Source organism: Lycorma delicatula, chromosome 2 (assembly GCF_047948215.1).
Source record: "Lycorma delicatula isolate Av1 chromosome 2, ASM4794821v1, whole genome shotgun sequence".
Taxonomy (NCBI): Eukaryota; Metazoa; Arthropoda; class Insecta; order Hemiptera; family Fulgoridae; genus Lycorma; species Lycorma delicatula.
In genome coordinates, this window is record NC_134456.1 from 63646728 (window position 1) to 63666311 (window position 19584).

At 31.0% G+C, this 19584-nt stretch overlaps 1 protein-coding gene across 2 annotated transcripts in view; it reads left to right on the forward strand.

Moving 5' to 3' along the window:
• The window catches only part of Scgdelta (sarcoglycan delta), a 105767-nt gene extending 88610 nt beyond the window's left edge, over positions 1 to 17157 (forward strand). For both annotated transcript variants that reach the window (XM_075357871.1, XM_075357872.1), the window contains 4 exons: positions 10537 to 10656; positions 11338 to 11410; positions 13534 to 13657; positions 16618 to 17157. In XM_075357871.1, coding sequence (XP_075213986.1) covers positions 10537 to 10656; positions 11338 to 11410; positions 13534 to 13657; positions 16618 to 16806 — 506 coding nt within the window. In that variant the 3' untranslated portion in view covers positions 16807 to 17157. The remainder of the gene's footprint in view (positions 1 to 10536; positions 10657 to 11337; positions 11411 to 13533; positions 13658 to 16617) is intronic.
• The last annotated feature ends 2427 nt before the right edge of the window (positions 17158 to 19584 follow it).

Here is a 19584-nt window from a genome sequence, read left to right on the forward strand (position 1 = left end):
AAACTTCTAAAAAGAAAAATATGGTATTTTCATTAACAAACATCTTTAATTTGATGTCTTTAAGAAAAACTTTCTGTTGAATATTAGTTAGTTATTATGTAATGTTGAAAAACTTAAAAATAGAATATCATTAAAAATTTCTACATTTAGTTCCCGGAAAACTGGTGAAATACTTACGGGTAATACAGAACCGTGCACTAAGAACTACTTAACTTATATAACCACGGATGCACGACTAATAATTTAAATTAATGATATCCTGTAAATGATTGAATGTTGTATGAGCTCTATTTCTGCATTCATGCTCTGTCAGATTTATTCTCAATCAACTCACATATAAATAATTTTTTTTTTTAATACCAAAATCCGAATCTCTTTAGAAATGCCAAGATTACTTATTCATCAAAATGGAACAGCGAATTTAGCTACTCACGCAATGTCCACTGTAGTGGTCTGTTGATAGCAATCGCCGTCACATCATCTAGAATCAGAAATCAATGCTCAAACTGCGAAAATCGCATCTGGAATAATTCTCGTTTAGGAAAAAATAGCTCTGCTTACTAGTTAATTATTTTAAATATCATAAATTGATTGATCATTTTACATTTTAAATATCAATGACGTTTTTTAGCTAAAATTTCTAAAATGAAGTTACACATATATTCGTAATTGACCTTGATTTTAAAAGAAATATTTCTAGTGTCTTAAATATAATACAATAAACACTGTCGGAATTAAAGAATGTTATATGTATAAAAGTGTATACATTGACGTACTTATTTTTTTTTTACTTTCATTTTCGTTTTATACTATTCTGAACCTAAGATGATGCAAATGCGTCAAGAAATTTGTTTATTTGTTGTCTGAATTGTTGTTTTGTTGTCTGAATCTGTGTGTGTGGGCGCTTACCCCCATTCTGTAGTAATGCTTTTTAGGGATGGAGGTTTAGTCGGTGGTGCGCGGGAATACTTTTTATTATCTTGCGGAACCTGTTAGCGAGTCCGACAATGCTTCGGCGCCCGTAAATTGGATTCCTCCAGCTCTTAAAAAGAAAAAGATAAAGAAATTTGTTTATTTATTTAATGATGATAATAGTTTCTAAGACATTTTTTAATTAACAATTTTTTTTTTAATAATATATTGTCAGGATGTTCTTTTAAATTTCTTTGTTAATTTTATATATTTCTTACAACGATTATTAAAAAATTTCAAAAATTTATCTAACACAGTCAGGTAATGATTTTTAAAATAATCTTGTCCTCTTTATAAATCTGTGGAATTGTAGTTTTCAAATTATTGTCACTGATTCAGTGTCATGTAATTTCCATCCTAAAAGTATAAAACTAAAAAAAAAAAACGATCTATGAACTGTATTAAGTAGAAAGTACGTTAACTATCAATAACGTAAATAAATCATTAGCTTTTTCATTAGTTATTTCAAATTTTCTACATTAACAGCCTATTCTTGATTACCTTCCCTAATCTTCAACTTTTTAAGATATACGTTAATGGAGTGTTTCTTTTACATAATTTTGAGCTCTCCAAATTAATTCTCGATTCCTAGAAAGGGTATGGTATTTTTTACATCTATCGTTTAATCTATCACATCTCGTTAAATATATGTGTGTGTGACATGTTGAAGATGTGACGATAATAAATAAATAAAACTTTCCAGTTAAAAAAACAATAGCCATTCACAGAATTTTATTTAATGTTGAGTGATTTATAAGAACGTATTTTGTAATGTGAGGTTTCACGTAAAATTATGTTTGTTTTCTGTAGTTAGTGAGTTCACTTTGTCAGTAGGCTGATATATTGTGAAATTTTACAGATTTTTAATTACATATAAAAATTCATATCCATGGTATTTTAATTCAGTGTAAAAATTGCAAGAAAACTTTCGAAATTGATTTCTTTTTTAATTAAAAAATATCGTAGTTTAATGTCTTTTTCCAATAACTTAGGATTTTACTTAACACAATGAATGTAAAAAGTTTATCTGTAGAAAAATGTTTCATAATGACAGCAATATGCAAAGAAAATGAACTGGTATAATAAAACAATTTTTATTTTAATAAAAAGATTTGACATCTTATTTTCAAAGTAAGGTAACTCGCGTTGTTAAATATGATAATTAGTGGCTTCGTTTAGACAACACTGCAAATTTACGTCAAAAAAAAACCAGCTGAAAAATGCTAACTTTAAATGACCATTCTCATCGTACATAATAAAGATGGTCATATATAAATAAAAATAACTATTTTCTAAGTAACTGAATCAGATTAAGCACCAAATTTTCTAAACCACTCGGTTGGTGTCTCTAACAAAGAGAATAAAGGATGAGATAGTGTATCTTGACAAATACAATTACTTAAGAGGATATAATTAGATAAAAGAGGTCTCATAGTCAGTCACGAGGTCCAAGTTGTCGGTTGTCATGGTGACCAGGGACGCCACTTGTTGCTCTGCCAACATCCACCCACCCGCACCAGTCGACATCACCTTCTACCCTCATTTGTTATTCAAACACATCATGCCACCCTTCTACTTGTCGGTGACACTGCCGCAATTAGTATTATGAACTTACGTTTTGTAAACTCAAAAATAAAACTTTATCTTTTAATAATGTAAGCGGTATTTATTTACTCATGAAAAACTGAATTTTTTTAATCGTTGAGCTTATTTACTCACTCTTAATTTTTTAATTTGTTTTCTGAGATATAAATAAATTTATAAATTGAATTTAAGTAATTCTGTTTTAAATAACACGTGTTTTAATTTCATGTAATTTATAAATACTTTAATATCATTAATAAATTAAAAAAAAAAGTTATTTAGACCCTGATTTCATTTTTACTATAATCTCATTTTATTTATTTATTATTAATTTTGAAATTATTGTCCGATCTATTTACCGGTATACTACATAGTTAAGATAATGTCTGAGCTTTGGTCGAATGACGCATGCTCCAGCTCGTGCCAGGAAGCTGTTAATGAGTTGATTAATAAGCCATTTGGTGATAATTAATTGAAGTTTTTAAAAAATGATATTCATTATCATTGTTTGTGATTTGTGCTGCTAGCTTTTTCTTCCTAGTGATATAGATTGATAAATGGCGTATATGTAAGTCGGTCCGGTCTTTAACCGAATTATTGAAGAGGAAGCAAGGCAGGCAAAGAGAATAAGTGGTAGACAGAGACGGCAAAAATGACGGAATGTGACGACCTGATTTCTCCTACAATCACAAGATTTCCAATTGTAAACGAAATCAAAAAATAATCTCTAAAGAAATAGCTTTACTTTCTTAGAGTGCTGAGGTATATTGGTGAGGAGGAGAGAGCGGGATTAAACAAAATACTTAAGATTATGGAATTTGATATGAAGAAGAAGAGAAAAGTAAAGAGAATAGGGCTCTTTGTCCGTGGTTTTGTTTTAGTATCCAGATTAAAGACGCCCAAGGATGCTACTTCTAGGAAAACAAGAAGGAAATATTAGTTTTGAAGGCAACAGAATCTTAAGTGGCTAGTGTGATAGAAAAATATTCTAATGTAGAAAATTTGCTTGTGTCAAAGAAGAATGAATCATAGGCACATGTTAAAGTATTATAAATTTAGTGGTTAGTAGTCTTACTTATATTATGTAACCATGTAACATATTTTTGCTGTAACCATTGTGGTACTGAACATATTTTAGCTACATCCGACGCCGGTTCAGAGAAGTTAAAGCAGAGTCAATGAAAATCATGAGCTGTGTTGCAACAATAAACTCACAATAAAAAATAACCAAAAAACAATTTGTTCGAATCATTACATTACGTAATTATCACATCACATCTTACTAAAACATCTAAGCAATTTTTTTCCCATATTAACTGGGTTTTAAATACTTAATTTTTCTCTCTTGATTTTTTGTTTTTGTTTGACCTCCCGACCACCGTTAGGTATTGCTTCAGAGGATGAGATGAATGATTTGCAGCGTGTGTGAAAATGGCAAGCCTGACCGGGATTTGAACCCGGGACCTCTGGATGAAAGGCCAAAGGCTACCACTCGCGCCACGGAGGCCGACTTCTCTCTTGATTTAAAAATACTGAACTTTACACCTTATATTACTTTATAACTGATCTTTAAAAATTAGATTTTAACGTTATGAATAATTTACAGTGTTTGGTATAAAATTGTAAGAAAGATTATTTTATAGAATAGAAAAAGGTTTCTGGTTTTACATTAAGTACGTTAAATTTTATTTTTAACAGACAGTTAAATTTTAACAGACAGACAAATTTCAAAAAACAGCTTTGTATGGCAGCTTTTTTTCAACAAATGTGGATAAATAATAAATATAATAATTATTTATTAAATCTTACGTAAACGAAAAGATAATAACCACAACAGTTAATAAAATAGTAGTTGAAATTATTCATAGGTAATTATTCCGTCATACTCATTAACAAATTATAAAATTCTTCCACACGAAACATCTAAAAAGCTTTCTAAATAAAAATGTTATTCCGGTTCAGCAAACACAATTATTAAATGCTGATGTATTTATCGGATTCGTTACTACACTTAAAATCAACAATATGTCATTAATCTTTTTTCGTTAGTAATACAGTTTATTTTTTAATGTTATCTTACATTTTTTAAATATTCCTTTGAAGTTATGGGTAATTTATTTACTTGTAATAATCTTTGTTGCATTAAAATATTCATAAAGTAAACGAGATGAGTTTATAAACCAATGTACAAGTTAAATATTTGAATATATTTAATAATTAAAAATTTAAGAAATAAAAGTATACAGATTACATATTTATAAAATTATTTAATATATATATATATATATATATTAAATATATATATTTAAACATACTCGATAGTATAAGAATTGCAGCCCCGTTCTAAGTTTGAGACTGTTTCAGATGATGGCTTGAAACGTTCAGGAGAGTGTGTAGGCCATTTTAAAATTTGAAATTTTTTCCTTTTTGTTTAGGTGGGAGGAAATGCTCGTCAGATTTAAAATACCAGCACCTAAATTTTGAAATATGATATCTCACTTTATGAATCTCATCTAGTCGAGAAAAATAGTACTAAAAAGTAACACTCTTCAATTTCTCTATTCAAAATTGGAATCCACTATCCCCATTGTGATGGGAGGATGGCTCTACGTTGTGAGTCTCAAACTATGTTCTCTGGACACCAGTGTTGAACCCATCTGTATGCAACCTTAGTTCCAGTACGCGCGCGCGCTCTGTTGGAGCGGTCCGGTAAATCGCCGGCATCGTGGAAACGTATGGCGATCCCAAATCTTTCGGTGTTTGTTGGTCCGCTTGAAAAAAACTACAAAAACGGGGCTTTGAAGAAATTTCGACCGACCTTATCAGCCGAAGATATATCTAATGGTAAGGAAACGAGGAAGGTCGTAGGAGTGTGTCAAATATTCAAACATAAGATTTCTTGTGGTTAGGTAGAGGTAAATCCATTGCTAAGGTTTTCTCTTTCTGATTAATAAATGCATTGTAACAGTTTGTGGGTCTGCGAAATCAATAAAAAAAATTAGGATTGGAGCCCTACTAATTGAAGGCTATAATGAAGAGCAATGTCGGAAACTCCTAGCCGTAAAGTATATAGGGACAGACCGAGCAATAGTGGAGCTCCATAACACGCTAAAGTTGTAGCAAAAGAGTGATATTTTCCCGTGACTTTGCAGACGTTGAGTTACCTTTATCACGGGAGTGTTGTCATCGCAGACAGTCACGTCTATGCAGAGAATTATGAGAAGGTAGAATGGTATTGATGCACCTACATGACGGCTAGTTCTGACAATCCTACCGTTCCTGACCGAATAAAGATTGGTTTCCTTTCTGTTCGTGTACGATCGTTTATATCAAATCCTATACGCTGCTTCCAATGACGGGGTTTTGGTCAGCCCAAAATTGGTTGCAAAGAGGTTTGAGCTCGTTGCAGTGTACGGGACATGATGATAGCGCATGAGGCTGAAGAATGTAGAAATTGTAAGGGTTCACATTCGGTAAGACCTCGAGAATGCCCTTTTATATGAAAGAAAAAACATTATTGAAGATCCATACAGAGCAGAAAATGCCCTATCCGGTGGTACATCTGGAATAACATAAAATCCCTGAGCATGAGGAATTCTGTACAACCTGGCATTAGTTTGTACAGGCTCACTCAATAAACATACAAAAAGAGAAAGAATGGGCATTGTGTACAGAACTGACCAAATTGGTGAATCTTTGTCAGAACAAATAAAGTCTCTGACATCTGCTATTGCAGGCAGCATTGAGAACGGCAAGAAAGTAATTTCTGCAAGAAAGACCGTTTTTCGTATACCAAAAGCCAGTCCAGTCAATACACCATCACATAAAGTCCTGCTGCATCGATTACGCAGCAAACTACTAAGATCGCTATGAAGGGATCAATAAAAACGTCATCGCCTGGCACCGCATATCCATCCTCCCAGGCTTCCAAATCCCCTCCACCATCTCGAGGTTTTTACATGGATATGGTGGTGGATGAAGTGCCCGAAAAAGCAAAGCCTTCCTAAAGGTTATAAAACCAAAAATTCCTTCATATCACCAACGCCTTGTTCCTGTATTTTCTTATATGAAAAAGGCGTACAACACGGCTTGCAGGAGAAGAATATTGAAATCACATCATGAATGGGGTATACAAGGCAATCTCCTTGCATTTATTAGGGGTTTATCTGTTCTCAGTACTTTCGCGTTCGAGTGTAAGGACGGTTTCCGAAAATTTTACACTACTAAACGGAATACCACAGGGAAGTGTCCTTAGTGCTACCTTGTTTGTCCTTAGCCATAAATACTGTAACAACCTGCGTGCGAAAACCCGTTATGTGTTCTTTATTTGTAGATGATTTTTCAATTTTTCGTAACATCTAGATCTTTAGCTACTGGCAAAAGACTATTCCAAAACACAATAACCCGTTTAGAATCGTGGTGCAGAACGACTGGATTTACGTTTTCTCCGGAGAAAACGAAATACATTTGCTTTTCACGCTTGAGGGAACACCTTGACCCTTTACTGTTTTTACATGGTAAGCCAGCTGAACCATGCACGCAGGTTAGATTTTTAGGATTGTGGTTTGAACCAACGACTAACGTGGGTAACACATTTAAAGGAGCTGAATGGAAAATGTCTAAAAATGCATGCTGAAAATTCTATTTAATATTCGTTGAGAAGCTGATATTGTACGCATACTCGTTTCTACCGAACTCTGATCCGTTCCCGCTTAGACTATGGCTGCGCGGCTTATTCGTCCGCACGGGCTATTGCTCTAAATATGCTAGATACAGTAAGTACATCATTCATTTATCCGTCTTGCTACAGGTGCTTTTTGCTCAAGCCCTGTGGTAAGTCTAGTGGTCATTAGTGAGCCATCTCTTTGGAATAAACGAAACCAAATGATCTGCTCCCATATAGTTTGCATTAAAGTGCAACCAAACCATCTTATCTTTGTCGCGGTGTTCTCCAACCAGTTTGTTAATCGATATGAGGAGGGGCCAAGATCTAATGCTCTGCTAACCATCAGAGTTCATCGTCTTTTCTTATCTCTAAATATACAGTTAATTGCGTAACGTATATTACTCAACGTTATTCTCCTGTTACTCAACGTTTTTATCCCCTTCGGCGACCTTCTCCGGTGAATTATTGCTTTAGTCCCTGTCGATATAAAAAAATGACACTCATATTTTATGAGAAAATTTTTAATATTGTAAATAGCGTGACTCCTGATGCTATAGTTTACACAGACGGCTCTAGACACGATAATTCTGTTGATTGTGTTTATGTGGTTGGCAATAGAACATATATGTTTGGCTTTCCCAGCATCACCATTGGTTTCATCATCGAGTTTTAAGCTATTAACAAAGCCTTAAATATACTTAGCCCAACATTCCGACTTTTACTTGCCTGTTCATAGTCCATGAACGCGTTGCAGACGATTGACATGTACTCCAGTCACCCTGTTGTCTGTGATATACAGTCTGTTATTTTTGAAATGATTCAGTGTAATACAATTATGAGCTTCTGATGGATTCCCAGCCATTTAGGAATTTCTGGCAATGAGTGCACTGATTGTGAGGCTAAAGAGGGTTGTTTGCAGCTTACTTTCACTAATCGTGTTGCTTTGTACGATCTTGTTTGTTTTCTGAAGAGGGTGGTTCATGATATATGGTAAAGTTAATGGATCAACAATAATAATATCATCGTAATTAACTTTGTCCACTTAAAAACACTGTGTCACCGTCGAGCTCCTCATGCAGGAATAATGGTTGACAGGAGATTATTATTTGGCGTTTGCAAATAGGGGACACTAAACTTACTCATAGACACCTCATGAATCAGATTGATGCATCTGTCTGTGCTCGCTGTGACTGTCAACTAACGGTCACAGTTCACATCATTGTGAACTGTGTATGTTATGCGTCCTTGCCTAGGAAGTTTGAACTAGAAGCTAGCACTCAAAATATCTTAGGCAGAAATGAATCGATGTTATCGAATGTCTTATGATTCCTCAAGTGCATGCATCTGGATTCAAAAATTTAATTATTCATATCCTTTATAGTTTATTAAATTTTTTCAACTCCTTCAACTATACGCCTTATGCCAGATGACAATTTTGTTCTTTTAAGTTACATTTTTAATGTTATATTTCATTGTGGTTTTATTTCACTCTTCAAAAACATCAAGACATCTTCCATCTATGCTATGTTTTTATATTACTGTTATTTAGATTTTAAGTTAATTCTTAGTATTTATTTGTTTACTGTACAAATATCATCTTCAGGCACTGATGATAACACTTCATTGTACACAGAGGAAAAAATAAATAAAAATAAAAATTTGTTATGTAGATTACATCTCAAAATTCTGTTCTTCTCATCAAAGATCTTTTCATTTTAAACTTTATCAACCCACCTAATTTTCAACTTCATTACATAACATCATATTCTCTATTCTTTTCCTGTTTGATTTTCCCATTGTGATTCTTTTGCTGCATCCCATACAGTTATTTATTGATTATTTGTTTATATTACTGTGTCAAATACAGCAAAGAGTTTATTATAAATTACAAAATCAGCAAAGAAAATAGTAATAAATTATCATTTTCAAATAATCTGCTTTCTTTGCTACATAAAAGCACTTCCTTGTGAATATCTTTGTCCATATTTTGTAATTTTAGTACCAAATTGCAACTTATAGTACATTATTTTCTCTGTATTAATATTTAACTCTCTATTATCTCTATTTTTCACACATCATTACCTTTATTTTACTCTTATTTATTTTTAAATCAGGTTTGTCTTTCCATAACAAATCCATACATTTCATAATTACTTTTTGGCTATTTTTTATTTCTACCTGAATAACAATGTAAATCTTACCATTAAATCTTAGTTCATTTAAATCTTTGCATCCTAATCTTTTTTACCTTACATAGTTATTCCATGCCCAAATTTACTTTCAATTCTGGCATTACTTCTATGTACTAGTTGAAAAGCTACAGAGAAAAACTACATTCTCTCTCATTTCTGAAGCAGTACTGGTACTCAATTTGGTTTTTTCACTTGTCCTTTCAGAAACTGAATTGATCTATTATATTATTTTTCCCCTTTTTAAACTCTTCTAATGACTATTTTCTATGTATTAGATGTTCGAATGATAGCATATAGTTTTGAGACCTGCTCAGGTTTTTTTTTTTTCATTATCACAATTTTTTTCTTTTTAATCTGAGAGAATTTCTCTGCTGTTAAAATTCTTAACACCAATCTGTAAGTGTTATTCAGTCTTGCTTTTCCTAAAATAAAAATTATTTTTGCTACCTTAATTTTGTTTTAATCTTTTAGAGTTTTGTGTATGATAAAATAATCATTTAAATTGCTACTTTACACCTTTGAAATAACCCATTAATTTAAATAGGTAAAGGTATCTGGTGTTTCTGCTCTTTATTCTAGTTAAATAAAAAAAAATAATTATCCCAGTCTTTAGATATTCAATAAGCATTTTCATCTGGTTTTGGCATCATCAAATACCAGAACGTATCAAAATTTAAATCTTCAGCTTTCTGTACTTACATCTATTTACTTCCTAGCATATTTCAATCCAGTATTATCGTTTCTCTTAAGTAACAACAATTGATCATATTGCATATTATAAAAATTATTTTGTGTTATTGCAAGTCTTGCAATGTGTAGCATAAAGTTGTTATGAATTTACTGTTTATTATTAAATAATATTTTTCTGATAATTAATTTATTGTTTAAAATAACATAACTAATATATCTGAAAAAATTTTTAAATATTTCTCTAAACATCTTTAATCTGAAATTGGAAAAGATTTTTATGATAATAATTGATAATTTTTGTTTTTATCAACAATATGCTAAGAAATTCAAGTCATCCTCCACAAAAATATACCTACAAATAATATGTAATAAAAATTTAAAAAGATAATTTACACACAGATGTAATGTTATTTCATTATTTTTTTATTTTAGGTCACGACAAAATGGAGTGCTTGACATCAAGTTTCAAAGTTAGCGACCCTCATGGCAGAACTCTATTTTCTGCAGATAAACATGAGGTTGTGGTAGGAGCAGATGTACTAAAGGTTACAGGTAATACTTTAATTATAATTGTTTCAATTTAATCAATCATTTTTTTATAATTAATTGTGGATTATTATTATTATTATTATTATTATTATTATTATTATTATTATTATTATTATTATTATTATTATTATTATTATTATTGTAAAACAAAATTTTCTTTGATATTTTGATTTGAACAGAAATTGTGGATGATTGCCTCTAGCTTTAAATTAAGCTAGAGGCAATTCTATTTAAACATAAATGTTTCATGAAATAAAATCAAAATTTAGTTACCTCAGCATCTTTTCTGTTGCAATTGAAGCTTCAGTTTAATCAATTTGGATTATAATATGTTGTTAAGAACTCCATGAGGAATGCTGATGAAAAAAATTTCTGGCTTACAATCTGTAATGAAACATCATAAACATATAATTTTACTAGTTATGCAGATTACAATTAATCAGTCTTTTGATGACTTTAATTCAACTAGTTATTGATGTTCTCTGGAAACATAGCTTTAGTACACTAACATCAGATAACATTTATTTGGATTTGACCATAGAATCTGTACCATCACACAAGTAAAGATAAGCAAAAATGCTAACTACTAACCTGACCAACAAATTTTTTTTTCTGTTTATTTTTACTCTATTTTTTCCTTTTCAAATAGACTACTTTGATTAAATATAGATTATCTTTATTCAGGTTCTGGTGGTGCAGTTTTTGATGGAAGTGTTCAGACACCCTTAGTTAGAGCAGGCTCAGGCTCTAATCTGATGTAAGTTAAACTTTCTTCCTTAAATTTTTAATATTACTATGTTCCATATTTTGTTCATGATGATTGGTGATGAAAATTATTTAAAATTAAACTTTCTGTATGACGCATTGAACCAGATTTAATAAATATAACATTTTCAAGACTCATGTTAACACTTTAAGTATTCCAGTCACTCTTGTGGCCATCTTCAGCTGCTGCTAGTTTGATCATATTCTGAATAAAAATTTGATCGATATTTACTAGCCATTTCATAGATGCAATCATAAATCCACTAAAGTGATTTGACAGTAACCTTGATTTTCTTAACATGCATAAAACAGATCCCCAAGTTAACTTAAAGTTATGAAATACATAAATAAACTACAATGTTTTCAAAACAAACAGACACAATTATAATGCAAAACACTTTTCAAACATATCTGTCTAACTCAGAAAACCTCCAAGCAGTAGCATCAACTGGTCCAAAGTGAAAACAGCAGCACCAGTCACTAAAGATAGTCACAAGACCAACTGAAAAGATTATTTGCATCAAATTTGGTTGTTTGTCAATTAAAAAGTTTGGTTTTAAATAATTATTTTTTATTTCTGAAATTTTATTAATTTATTAAGTATCTCTTTATTGTTAACGTAACAGATACAGAATTTTTCAGATAAACTTACCAATGATTTTTAATACTTGTCAATATTTGAATTAAAGTAATGTAATATTCTCCTTAGGAATGTCATACTTTAATTACACTTGAATGATTTTAAAAGAACATGATAACTTAAAAAACTGTATCTTTAATTTTATATGACACCATAACGATATAAATGATTGGAAGTTTTAAGAAATTGGCCAAGAAAAAGGATTTTAGAAATTGTTAACACTAACTTTTTCAATTCCTTCACAAGAATGGTTTTCAAATTAAACTTTTTTTTGTTTTTAATAACAAATCTTCAAGATAAAGTTTTAAACCTTTAAAGTATGAGGTTTCTATGAGCGTAAGTTAAAAAAAAAATATATTACTTTGATGCGAAACAGGTGTGAGGCATTTTAACTTTTATGGTTGAAGAAGAGAATTTATAAAAGTTAATGTAAAGAAAAGTAATGATAGGTTTGAAACAGCTGTTTTGAATGTAAGCCGTTCTTAAGTTGGTACATTTTTTTTTGTTCTCATTTTTATGTTATAAAAATTAATATTCGTTACATTTTCTATTAAAACTTTTCTAATAAAATTATGGGAATAATATAATAAGGCTTCCTCATTTATTTATTTAATAGTGCAATTCCAGCCTTTCTATTAAAATATTGATTGAGTCATTGTTAAAATCAAGTGAGACGTGAGAGTATAAGTGTGTGTATGTAAGTGTTTGGTTATTAGTTGCATTTCATTATGTAATGCATTTATTGATATATATGGTAATATATGCTGTATGCATGCTAAAATAGAAATGCAGATCATTAATATTTATCTTAATACTTATGTTGTATTTACAACATAAAATTAAGAAATATTCCACACTTCTATTAAGTATTTCAGATTGAGAACTGAAGCAATGACCTGTAAGTTTAACTTACAAACATTCCTGTTCTTTGTTATACAACTTTAATTTCTCCATTCCTCCTTTGATGGTTATAATGGAATAAGTTTTATATCATAAAAACATCAAGTTTTTATATTACAGAACTAACAAAAAAGTTAAGTTAAAAAAAATATTTAAAAAAAACATTTTATACTATAGAAATATTAGTATTTAAGCACATAAATTAGTTGAATTTTAATAGTTTTGATTCCTTGATTTAATTTTTGGTTTACAGTTTCTTTCTTCTACTGTGTTATTATTAATGATTAATAGTTAACTATATTAATATAAATCTTTATGTTAAGAATACTCAATATATTACTATAGCTGTTATATTAAACTCAGACTCAGGTGCCATCTTTCCTTAAACACATTATCTGTTTGTAGTTCAAACTTGTCTCTTAATTCACTGGAACATTTTTTTCAGATTTAAAGGAGTTGTTTAAAACTGTTTAATGTTCAATTTTCATAAATTTTATCTGAAGTAATATGAATCTATACAACTTATTTCCAGATTATAATTCTATTAAAATGTTTAAAATATATTCTTGTTTTAGACTTGAGTCTGCTACACGTTCCCTCCAAGTTATGGCTCCAGCAGGAGTAAACATTGAATCAAGAGCAGGAGACATCAGTGCTTCATGCCTTAAAGATCTCAAAATGGAATCAATTGATGGAGCTGTAAGTTAACTACTTAAAAATAATAAAGCTTTATTTAAAAATATTATACGCTCCTTAGAAACTCAAGATGAAGCATTGTGTTTTATACGAGCCAGTGCAGCAGTAGATAGTCGAGTAGCAACATTGGCTTAGGTTCGCTTATCGTTTGTTGAACGCAAGGCTGTACTGAATGGTACTGGAAATACGAGAACATTCACGAGGTACAACGGCAGTGGCCGAGAGAGTTTGGAACAAGGAAAGATTCGGCTGACCACGAACAGCTACAAGTCCAGCGTCCAGTGCTGCGGTGTTGGAACGTTTCACCCGATCACCGCAAAAGTCAGTAAACCAGGGAGGGCGTGAAACTGGGGTGAGCCGGTCAAGTATAAGACGCATTCTGAAGAGTGGAAAGTGTACATTCCGAGACTGCTACACGCGATGAATGAGGACGACCCAGATCGAAAGATGGAGTACTGTGAATGGTTCAGCACATGATTGCGAGGATGAGGAATTTGCAGGGAAGTTTGTGTGGACTGACGAGGTGCAATTCAAACTTAATGGTACTGTGAACCGCTACAGTTGTGTCTACTCGGCTCCTGAAAATCCTCACGCTCATGTGGACAGAGCACAATCTATTGGGGATTGCTCTGTGGTGTGGTTTATCAGTGCGTGGTTTGATTGGTCCCTTCTTCTTCGAGAGTACTGTAACTGGTGAGGCGTATCTTTATATGCTTTAGACAAAAATTTTTCCTGCCATCCAAAACCTGTATGGTGATGAACATTTTTACGTGCAACAAGACGGAGCCCCGCCTCACTACCACGAGATTGTACCTCGATAAAACTACCCGGGCGGTGGGTGGGACGAAGAGGTGCTGTTGATTACCCACCTCGGTCTCCTAATTTGACACCTCTGGAATTCTATCTCTGGAGAACCATCAAGAATGACGTGTATTGACAAAAACCAGCAACAATCGACGAGCTATGTGAAAAAATCGTAGTCATATGCTGCTATTACGCCAGATATACTAACAGCCGTGTGCAGTTCGGCGCCATGGGCGTTGTATAGAAGCTGCTGGTGGTCATTTCAAACACAAACCATAACCCTCTCTCAGTACCAAAAATTGTCACGTCAAGTCAACAAGTCAAATTTGTCACGAGATATGGACTAGCAAACAGTGAGTAAATTTTGTTGGACTCCTCTGTAATATTCCTCCTCTATCTTCTGGGCAAGCAATTTGTTATTAAAAAAATAGCAAATTAGCTTAAGAAAAATATTTAAAATTTTAAATGTAGCTTGTTGTAAATTTTCTTTCTCTGCTATGATATATTCTGATTATGTACATTAAAGAAAAATATATCAGTGATTATTGCTAGGGATCAGAATCCACGTTCAAAACTTAACAAACCTTTCTTATAAACGTTATTAACCTTAAACTGGTTTTTGGATGAAGAGAATTAATGATGATAGTGCGTGTAAAATTATCAGAAAATAATCGATATGTATATACAATTAAAACTTTTTGTTGCAAAGAAAACCATGCAGAATACATTATTCTGAGTATTCCATATTTCATTGTATTTTTATGTTTCGTGTAAAATGTCAGAAAATCAGCCATGGAGATGGTTATCTCCGTTCATAACAGCTGTTTGTCCTTCTGTCACTCAAGAACGGCCGAAAAATTTTAACGAAGTTTGCTGTATAAACTTACTCATCTTAATCCTAACTGAAATCCCGCTCGCGACTTAACAAACTATTTGCAAGGGTCCTTATCTTCAGAAAATAATATTTCTTTGGCATTTACTCCCTCCCAATTAATTTTACTAAAATTTAAGCCAGAATAAATAAACAGCTAAAGTTAAGGAAAGTTTTTAACAAACGATAATTATTCTTGCTTATCATCTGTACCAGCCGTAGCAGTTTTTTTTCATGATTTTCGGAAAAATCACTAATCTTTTGGTATATTTGCGACTCCATTTTCAGTCAGCATAAATGTATTACCTGGCAATTTTCAAATGAAATGCTGAGGCATAATCTGACATTCAATTTAAAAAATTAGATCATGTTTCCTTACTGGACTTTTATAAGATATGTCTTCCCAATCTTACTTATATTCCTCTCTTCACAATCATGCTTTATTTATGTTATCGGTATTTGGAAGCATCTACATTTGTGAGCAGCAATTTTCAAGGATGAAGCGTACGAAGAATAAAACTAGAACCAAATTATCTGTTGGGCACCTTGAGAACTCAGAGAGAATTGCAACTACTTTCGTCGAACTAAACGTTATCGAAGAATTAGTGTCTCAGAAATAATGTCAAACTTCTTACTAATGTCATATTGCTGTCTTGCCTTTTACTTTTAAAATAAAAAAAAATAAAATTGCTTAAATATGTTTGATATATATTCTACATTTTTTTTGTTCATCAGTGTTGATGTTAGTGTATTTTACGTGTGACCCAAAACAACTTGTCTTCTTCGAATACGGCTCAGGGTTACTAAACGGTTGGACATCACTGATCTATACATTGCATTTTTTAATGTAAAACTCCTTTGAAATAGTTGCTAAAAAATTTAAATGTCTTCAGATTCGTTGATAATATTACTTCTTATTATCAGACATTAATTACTGAGTAAACTTGAAAAATGAATATTATTTAAGTAAATGAAGTATCTGTTATTTAACATTTGGTTTTTTTATATAAAGATTATAATGTTGTTGTTAGAATTTTGAGTCCCATGGTAACTGATTGTGGTAACCAACCCCAATGCTTCATCTTCAGTTTTCAGAATAACGTTATAATTTAGAAGAATTTTTATAATTTTTAAATTTCGTTTCATGATAAAAATTAAACATTAAGTTTGAAATTATATCGCTTTTTTGATTTTTTAAAAATAAAATTATTTTTCTTGCTTTGTAAACCTAGTTTATGTATTATTATTATTTATGTAATATTAACTAATTCAGTTGAATTTTCTATAGATACGGTTAGAAGCTGCTAGCGTCATATTGCCAGGATTAAAAACAGCAAGTCTTTCACCTCCGCATCTTAGTAGACAATCTGGTGATCCCTCTATATATCAACTGTGTGTCTGTGGTAACGGAAAACTGTTCCTTTCTGCTGCTGATGGTCATTGTGCCACTGACAATGAAGCTTTAATCTGCCGGTGAATTTTTGCTTCAAATTTAGACGATAATATTCTATAAACCTTCCTTCCTTGCTCCCAGTGCTGGTCGAGTAGCAATTGTTTGCGCCTTACCGTTTTTATAATAAGTGAGTCTCCGATGGAGAAAATAAAGCCCGCGTGGAATTTAAAAAAGTATTATATATTATTTAATTACTTATGTTTGTGTATGATAATTTTTTATTCAGTTTTATTTTTCTCTTATTTTGCAAATTTTCTTAACAATTTGTGCTCATTACTGTTACTTTTATCGATTATGTAACATTATATATATTCATATATAATGTTAATTCGATTTTTTAATTGTTATTCCATCATTAATTATATATTTAATCAGGTGAATAAATAATAGTAGGCTTTTTTATGAGTGAGTGTACATTATATTATTTGTAACTGTACAAAAATTCCAGAATTAAATTCCATTTTAATAGATTTTTAAAATAACTATATTCTCATAATTTTGTTTTAACCCTTAAACTGCCAAATTCTAATATACTTTTACTTTCTTATATGTAGTTCTAGTGATATGCTGCAAGAAGGAAAGTATGGTGATCAGTAAAAAAATGGGATATGATTTTTTTTTACTTTTTTCGATGTTTCCTGGCCCACAAAACCAAAACAAAAGTGGGGAATAATGTTCGAACGTACTATGTTATGTACTTGTGTTGGCATGTTTGAATCTTAATAACTTTTGACTGGATAAATTGATTCTGATGAAATTTTGCATGTAGGGCAACTTGTTTTTTAAAATTTTGAGAGGGTGGTAGATAGTGTTTAGAGGTCAATTTTCTCAAAATTTAGCAAACATAACCCCATTTTATATTAAGCTCAGTTCATGCGTGAATGCTTATGTTACCATTTTTAAAAACAGATTTTTCCCAAAGTTTCCCCTTCATCAAAAATCAAAAAAGTTTAATCTCAACAATTTATCCTCAAAAAATCTACAAGAGCTTGGGTGACAGTAACTTTTTTTAATTTAATTGATTTGTTTATATAATTGGTATATTACTTTTTTTAAATCTATGGGATGGGATGTTCTTGTTTTTAAATCATTTTATTTATTACATATTTTTTAACCGAATTTTTTTAATGTCTTCCTAAGCATAGAATTAGTACAAGAGATCCAAAAAATAATAATTTGCGAACAATATTGGTGATGAGGAAGCCAAACAAAGTTTAAAAATATAATTTTTTTGAATTTTTCCAAACATTATTGTATTTATTTAAACTTTAATAATATTAAAACCTTAAATAAAAGACTTTTAGTAATAAAATTAAAATAAAATTTCATCGTAATTCACCCCTCCCACTTCCAAAAAAAGATCTTAGGTAACTTTTTACTGGTTGGAAATTGTTCTCCTTTCAAACAAATTTCTTGTGAGACGATTTTGGAAGTCGGAGAGCAGAAAAAAAATTTAAAACTACCGATTTTTTAAATTTTTTAAAAAAGTTTTTGGTTTATTTAAACATTTAATGATAATTTTACAAGAAAACTTCATCATAAATTACCCCCACCCAAAAAAAAGAAAGAAAGAAATTTTTTTCTTGTATCATTATTTCTCCATTGTATGAGAATAAATAATGAATACCAGGAAAGTATTACAATTTTGGTACCAGATCTTTTATACTTAATATTATGAGAAGCTAGGTTACTCACGCTGTGCCAAAAAATTTACGCTGAGTGTTCACGTAGAAGTGTTGTCGACATTATTTAATACATATGACAAAATGTGGTTTAGTTATTTGTTTCTATATCGGTAAAATCTAGTGCTTTCTTAGCAGTTAAATTTACTAGAAAAACCGCCGATTGTATACATGTCTCACGTGGATTGCATAGTTTATTACTGTGACAGATATTAATGGTGAATTACAATTTTTTCGTAATTTGATGATATTGAGGTAATTTATTTTTTGTGTGATTATGATGTTAGTTTTAGTAATTTTGAAATAGAAAAAAAAAGAACAACGAAATGGAATCAAGTGAGAAATTTTCTTTGAAATTTTGTAATTAAAAAAAAAAAAAATGTTATTATATATAATATTAAGCTTGTTAAATTATGATGTAACTTTAAAAAATACTAGTAGTATTAAAATACGAGCTTATCATAAACATTAAAACTCTGTAAACTTTAGAACAAAAATGTAAATTACCTGCCGTGTAGTAAACATAAGGCAGTGCATTTACTACTATAACACACCGGGTTGGTCTACTGGTGAACTCGTCATCGCAAATCGGCTGATTTCGAAGTCGAAAGTTCTAAGGTTCAAATCCTAGTATAGGCAGTTACTTTTAAATGGATTCGAATTCTAGATCGTGGATACCGGTGTTCTTTGGTGGTTGGGTTTCAATTAACCACACATCTCAGGAATGGTCAACCTGAGACTGTACAAGACTGCACTTTATTATACATATCATCCTCATTCATCCTCTGAAATAATATCTTGCGATGGTTCCGGAGCTAAATAGGAAAAAGAAAAGTGCGTTTACTACACACTGCATTTACATACACATTGCGTTTACTGCATCCTTGTGTTTGAAGTAAACACAAGGTTTTTAAAACTGGCAGTTAAAGGGTTAAACTTCTGAAAAGAATAAAATAGTGAATAAATAAGTAGATATCATGGTTTTAGGTTGTAAGTAATTAATTTACGATATAACTTACCACTTGGGGCATTTCCTAAATGTCTCCTCGTAACTTAAGTACTGTATTTTTAAGTTTTTTTTTTGTTTTTTATTACTAAATTAACAGTTAGATTTTAAAAA